The 7,228-nt window shown below is 38.9% G+C and overlaps 1 protein-coding gene across 1 annotated transcript; it reads left to right on the top strand.

Annotated features, from left to right (window-relative positions):
* The first annotated feature begins 918 nt into the window (after positions 1–918).
* LOC123665866 lies at positions 919–1,771 on the top strand. The gene is made up of 2 exons (XM_045600100.1): positions 919–1,030; positions 1,203–1,771. Exons 1-2 carry the CDS (start codon positions 919–921, stop codon positions 1,769–1,771), a joined length of 681 nt encoding a protein of 226 aa, XP_045456056.1.
* Positions 1,772–7,228: the final 5,457 nt, after the last annotated feature.

The raw sequence follows: 7,228 nt of genomic DNA, 5'->3' as shown, positions 1-7,228 counted from the left end.
GCGCTCTAGCCAATTAAGCTATGGAACGATGTACCCGCCAGAGCGAAATTCTTGATATGATGATTTCTATTTTCGGTTTAAGCGAACCCTGGCGCCGTCTATAGTGAGTTCTTTACAGAGACCCGTAACTATTCAAAGTTTCATATTACAATGAAAATCTTTGACAGGAGACGACACCATGCTATTTTTAATATGTCTAAACATTTTTGAATATCATATCAAAAATTGACCGCTCCAGCGGGATTCGAACCCGCGTCTCCGACTGACCGTGTCGGTGCTCTAGCCAATTAAGCTATGGCATCCATTTTATACCGTATCAATTTATAACAAAGATTTATAAATCTCTTTCTGAAAAATTTGCAGCGAAAACTAAAGCAAAGCTAAGCTAAGCAGTAAGTACCATATTTAATCCGGAATCCGAAATGGTCACTACAAACCAATAACCACGTCCACACTATCAAAGATTGGTGCTAAGACTGCTCCAGCTAAAAAACTTAAATCATCATCAGAAGAGGATAGTAGTGATCAAGATGAGATGCCTCAGCCAAAAGTTGCTACAAAACCACAAGTAGTTGCTGCCAAGCTTGTTATTAATGTAACTATATATTATATATATAATAATATTGTAGGGTTTACCTACATTATATACGTATATGATTACATACGATCTCGTTACGTGTGGAAAACTAAGCAACCTCTTTTGACAACCAAATTTTAAATATTGTATTAAAATTATTATAAGACTTTTCTGTTGTCATTTAAATTTTGTATATATAGTCATAAGTTTTTGTAGTAAATTTATTCCGATCTGAACAGCAAAAGTGTTATTTCTCTCCAACTATAAAAAGAAGAAGTCTTCAGTTAGAATAGTTAGGGACAGAACCCCTACAGTGGTGACCTGCCGACTCAAAAAGAAAAATGGAACAAGAAAATACTGCACAAGACTACAAAAACCCCGCGGAAGTGGACCTCGCGCTATCTCCGTCCAGTCACGGATTCTACCATTCTGGAGAGACCTTCCACGAGCCTGGTTTATACAATTTGAAGCAGTCGTTGACCCACTGAAGACATCGGATGAACAGAAATTCAGATACGTCCTGCCGCAGTTGCAAACCACAGACCTACAACACGTCACTGACATCCTCTATGACACGCCTGCCACAGAAAAATATAATACATTGAAGAATCGTTTGTTTGAACAGTATATGATAAATCCGACGTAAAAAAAATTCAAAAACTCATCAGCGGACTACAATTTGGAGATCAGAAACCCTCACAGCTGCTAAGGAAAATGAGAGAACTTAGCTCCGGAATGATCACAAATGAAGGCCTCCGTATCGACTGGCTCAATCAATTACCTACTCAAGTACGCGTCGTTCTATCAGTGAGCACAGAATCCTCATTGGAGACACTCGCGGCAATGGCTGACAAGATGGTCGAATACTCCGAGCTCGCGACGGTAGCTGCCATTTCAACTGCAGCACCGACGAACGACGCCGTGTCTACCCAGTTTAATATTTTAACAAAACAGCTAGAAATGCTGTCACTGGAAATTAACGAGATACGCGGTCGTTCTAGACATCGTTATCAGTCACGAAATCGCTACCGCTCAAAATCACGATCTCGTCCGACCTCGCATAATCAAAATAAATCTGCTGTGAAGCCCGGCGATGCAACGTGGGAATGTAAATATCATTACCGATTCGGCGAGAAGGCAAGACGTTGCGAATCTCCTTGCTGCAGAAGAGCGAACAAACAAAATTTAAACTAGCCCCGACATCGATAACGGCGGATCTCGATGTTCCGATTACAAACAACCGCCTCTGTGTCTACGATCGCAACACTAGAGAATGTTTCCTCGTGGATACTGGCGCAGACATATCCGTTTTATCAGTATCCAACCGAAACATATCAAAAATACAACGCGCCTGTAAACAACACGCCGATAAATACGTATGGTGAGAAAACCGTCAAACTCGACTTAGGTTTGAGGCGTAATTTTCTATGGACATTTATCATTGCCGACGTTAAAACATCGATCCTGAGAGCCGACTTTCTACGACATTTCAAGCTGCTGATAGATCTGCACAAAAAGAAACTCATAGACACATTCACCGACCTCTCTGTCAACGCTATTACAATTTCGACAGATGCTCAAGCTGAAACCGGAACAGTACAACTCATTGCGAATAACCAGACTTATTATCATATATTGAAGCAATATCCAGATGTACTTCGACCGATATCTCTCAATCGACACTCTAAACACAACGTTGTCCACCATATAGAAACAACTGGTCCGCCTCTCTTCGCCCGGCCACGACCGCTTCCACCTGATAAATATAAAGTTGCGAAGACTGAATTCGAAAATATGTTCGAAATGGGCATCTGTAAACCATTGAATAGTCCGTGGGCAAGCCCATTACACATTGTAAAGAAAAAGGATGGTGGGTTAAGAGTCTGCGGTGACTATAGAAGACTGAACGCGGTTACTCAACCCGATCGCTACCCAATACCGCGCATACAAGATTTTACATATCATCTGCACAATAAGAAGATATTTTCAAAACTTGACTTGAAAATGGCTTATTACTGGATACCAATTGCTAAAGAAGATGCTCAGAAAACCGCGACAATAACCCCGTTTGGCCTCTTTGAATTTAACTGCATGACCTTCGGACTACGCAACGCAAGTCAAACGTTGCAATGTTTTATGCACAAAGTTCTTAGACGTATCGATAATTGTTTCTGTTTCATTGATGACATCCTACTATTTTAGGAAGACGAAGAACAACACAATCAATTAATACATGAAGTACTAAAGCGACTAGAAAAATTTGGAGTTACATTAAAAATCGAAAAATGTGAATTTGGAAAGAATTAAATCAATTTTCTTGGTTACGAAATATCGGCGGAAGGAATTAAACCTACTCAAGATCGAACCTAAGCGATATCTAATTATCCGAAACCGAAAACCATAGTAGAATTACGTCGATTCCTTGGCATGCTTAACTTCTATCGAGACTGTCTGCCAAAGCAAGCTGAACTTCAACACAACCTCAACAAGTACTTACATAATCGAAAGAAGAACGATAAAACCCCTATCGAGTGAACACCGCAAGCTGACGCAGCGTTCGAAAATTGTCGCCAAAGCATTTTAGAAGCTACAACGCTAACGCATCCAGTTCCCTGCAGTCATCTCAGTGTCATGACCGACGCTTCTGATCATAGTCTCGGCGCCGTGATACAACAAAAGGTTAATAATACATGGAAACCTCTCGCATATTTTTCAAAAGCAATGAATGCTACACAACGCCGCTACAGTGTATACGATCGCGAATTATTAGCAATCTATACAGCTGTAAGTACTTCCGACGACTCATCGAGAGATGCGAAGTAAGTGTGTACACTGATCACAAGTCGCTCGCCTACGCATTGCATTGCCGAGCTAAAAAAAAAGGAAAATTGGCTAAGGCTAAAATCGCGCGTCGGAAACGATACCCTAAAATCAAAGCTGACCCTATTTTATATGCACTTAAAAATGAAAAAGAACGTGAGCGATACAAAAAACGAAGAGAACAGAAAAAAACTTTTGACAGTCACAGAAATGACGCCACGAGCTAGAAGGCTATAGAGGAAGAAATGGAGAGAGAACTTTAAAAAGTATTTTCAAAAAAAAAAGAAATTAATGAAGGAAGGAGTTAAATATACAAGTGAAAGTCCCAGTGAAAGTGAAAATAATGGAAATAATATTGAAAAAAGACCCAGAAGTCAAAACTCAATTTGTGAAATTGGGCCACAATCATCTACATCTAACGATCTACACGAAACATTAGTCAATAACTTGAGATGCAAATTGAGGAAGATGCGCTACGTAGTACAAAATAAAGACCAAATGTACAAATCACCATCAAAATCCCTGCAACGAAAAAATAATGCGTATAGAAAAATAATTATAAGATTGAAAAAAACGACTGCAAAGTCCTAATTGTAAAGTAACAGCACTAGTTAGAGACAAAATCAAAGTAGAAGACGCAAAGAAATTTTTTTTATTTGGAGAAGCAATGAGAAATACGCTAGAAGCAAATTACAAAAATAAAAAATTAAAGAAAGAAAAAAGAGAATTTAGTGATGCTGTCATTAGTAATAAGCTGATTTTGAAAGATCTCAAGATTTTATCTGAAACTAATAGATTTCGAGTGCGAGAGATAAATAAAATTAACCAAAGAAATGTTAAATACGATCTCGTTACGTGTGGAAAAGTAAGCAACCTTTTTTGACAACCCCAAAAGAATCCCACGAGGAGCTCGAAAAACAGTTGCTACACATTTGTCAAAATTAATCCAGAAATTTTACATTAGCAATTGTACTCAAGACTGGCAGAACCTATTTTTATTTTCAAACAGCACACTACATATAATAAAAACTGATGAACTGAATTTATCATTGACACAAAAGATCAAGAATAACTGTGCTGTAAGCTCCTCGCCTTCTCCCGCGCCTCCAATCAAACATGATCGTAATCGCAACAAAGTCATCTAAAACAAAATATGTGACGGAGATCTCAAAGGTACCGCTCGCCTTTTGTTTTCCAACGACGTGCTATCACCAGCTACCCCTGACACCCTTCAGGCCTTACGGACAAAACACCCTCCAGCTCCAGTAAACCCATTTTTTCTCGACCCACCAACAGCAGGGCAAGAATGCCTTCAAATTCAAATCAAAGATGTTACGGATGCTATTTCATCTTTTAAAACAGGTTCGGCTGCAGGTTTGGATGGAATCTTACCACAAAATTTGAAAGACTTAACATCGCATTCTGTGGGTGATGCAGGTGAGCAACTTGTAAATTCGATCACTAAATTAATCAATTTTATGTATTCCGGTAATGTCAATCCAGAAATTGTTCCCATTCTTTTCGGCGCGAACCTCATCGCCCTCACCAAAAAGGACGGAGGGGTGAGACCAATTACTGTTGGATCAACATCCACGTCAGAACAACACGACAACACGAACACGAACAACTTCGACGTCTGACCTCCAAAATTGCTGTTCGACATATTTTACCAAAATTAAAATCGGAATTTGAACCTGTACAGTTAGGTTTCGGTGTCGGCAGCCGTCCATGCCCTACGCTCTTTCCTAACTTACGGCCAGCCTGACGTGTTTTTCAAAATTGACGTCATAAATGCTTTCAATTCGGCAAATAGGGATACCCTGCTGACAGAAATAAAACAGCATATACCGGAAATATACAATTATCTTCTGATCAGTGACGCTAAGATGCAAATCTTAAAATACTGTCTTTTCGTCCCAAAATTTACGTATGCGCTCCTTTGCTGCTCCTTTTGGAATCACCCAGATCTTTTAACACAAGTAGACGACTTAATTAAATTAGCTTAGAATCGATTCTTAATATGCAACTGAACGAGCAGTTTAGGGATTCGCAAAATTTCCAGTGTCGCTTTACCAGCCTTCCTATCTTCTATCCATAGTTCAGCGAATCTCATAAGTAAAATTTTAAAGGCATCCCCTTCAAACTTTGAGATCGCTGGTTTGGAAGAAGCTAGAAACGCTTTTTTTATTGCAGGTCCAGGTCAAAATTTTCCAGTTTCTGCAATTTCACAGAGGAGCTGGGACGACATGACATAAACTGCAAATTGACTTATGACAATCTTTTAAGCTATAGTACAGGTTCAGCGCGTGCTAGGCTTTTGTCCGTGGGTACGCATGAGGCCGGCTACTGGCTTCACGCGTACCCTTCGTCAAATACAGGAACATTTCTTGAGCCTGACGCGCTCCGAATCGCAACCTGTCTACGGCTTGGGGTTCCGGTCTGCGCTCCTCATAATTGTCTCTGTGGGATCACGTCTGTGTAGGATATCACGGTCTGTCATGCCAAAAAAGTGCAGGCCGTTTCTCGAGACATGCTGCACTTAACGATATCATACGCCGGTCCCTTGCCGCCATTAACGTGCCAAGTCTACTTGAGCCGATTGGTATTGCAAGAGACGATGGTATGAGTTTAATTCCATGGAAGATGGGCCGGTTGCTAGTATGGGATGCAACCTGTTCAGACACGCTGGCCCTTTCCCATCTACATGGAACCAACAACAGAGCTGGTGCGGCTTGTGAAGCGGCTGAAATAACTAAAGCATACAAATACAGGGGTCTAGGCTCTGAATATGATTTTGTCCCATTCGGTGTCGAGACCCTTGGTCCGTGCGGTCCTAGCGCTATAAGACTTTTTAAGGAAATAGCAAAAAGGTTATTCGACGTCACAAGAGACCGAAGAGCTGGCAGCTACTTCGGACAAAGAATTAGTCTAGCTATTCAAAGGGGGAACGCTGCCGGTATCTTCGGAACCTTGCCTGAAGGGACTCCTTTTAATAATGTTTTTTAGTTATTATAATATTATGTATATATAACTTAAGGTTTTTTTTTAGTTTAATGTAATTTATCTTATTTATATAGTATAATAAAATTAAGCTTTTTACTTCACACGCAATAATGACAAATGTTAATAGTCTAATATAAATATACAAATAAATAATATAGTGAAAGATTTACTATATATACAGGGTGTCCCAGGAAAGACTGTCAAGCGGAAGTCCAGAGCTAGAACATCCCTTGGGGATTCCAAATCACCCCTATGTATATGATCCGATTTTTTATAGTTTAGGAGATATGATTTTTTTTCTAATTTTTCAATGTTTTTCGACCTTAGCGCTATTTTTGATCATAACTTCGTAAATAATTGAGATAAATGCCTGATTTTTTTTTAATAATTTAGCTAAACCTTGGGTCCTAACTAATACATACACAAATAAACCCTAAAAGTAAAATCATGCGCTTAAACATAATAGAAGTACTTAAAAAAAGGAAAGTGCAAAAAAAAACATAACTTCGAAGATTAAAAAAAAAATAATAGCAACAAAATAATTTATTTAAAAGAATCTTAAAAACTTCCTTAGTTTATCTAGTTTCTACCATAAAAAATTCAATAAGTTAACTTTATGGCATCATCCCCAAATTTTGGTTTAAATACGACAAGTCTGATATTTGAAAACTTAAGTTTAAAAAATTGTAATAAATTCGGTCGTGTTTACTGGGAGTATGGCTTTGAAAACAGATAAAAAACACTTCATATCTGAATCTTTTGTATTCTAAGCAATAGTTAAACGGTATGATAGCCGGGCCAGTTGTTCGAAAAGTGACAAATATTCAA

The sequence above is a fragment of the Melitaea cinxia genome, chromosome 25 (assembly GCF_905220565.1).
Source record: "Melitaea cinxia chromosome 25, ilMelCinx1.1, whole genome shotgun sequence".
In the NCBI taxonomy this organism is placed as follows: domain Eukaryota; kingdom Metazoa; phylum Arthropoda; class Insecta; order Lepidoptera; family Nymphalidae; genus Melitaea; species Melitaea cinxia.
This window is presented reverse-complemented; position numbering and strand designations above follow the sequence as displayed.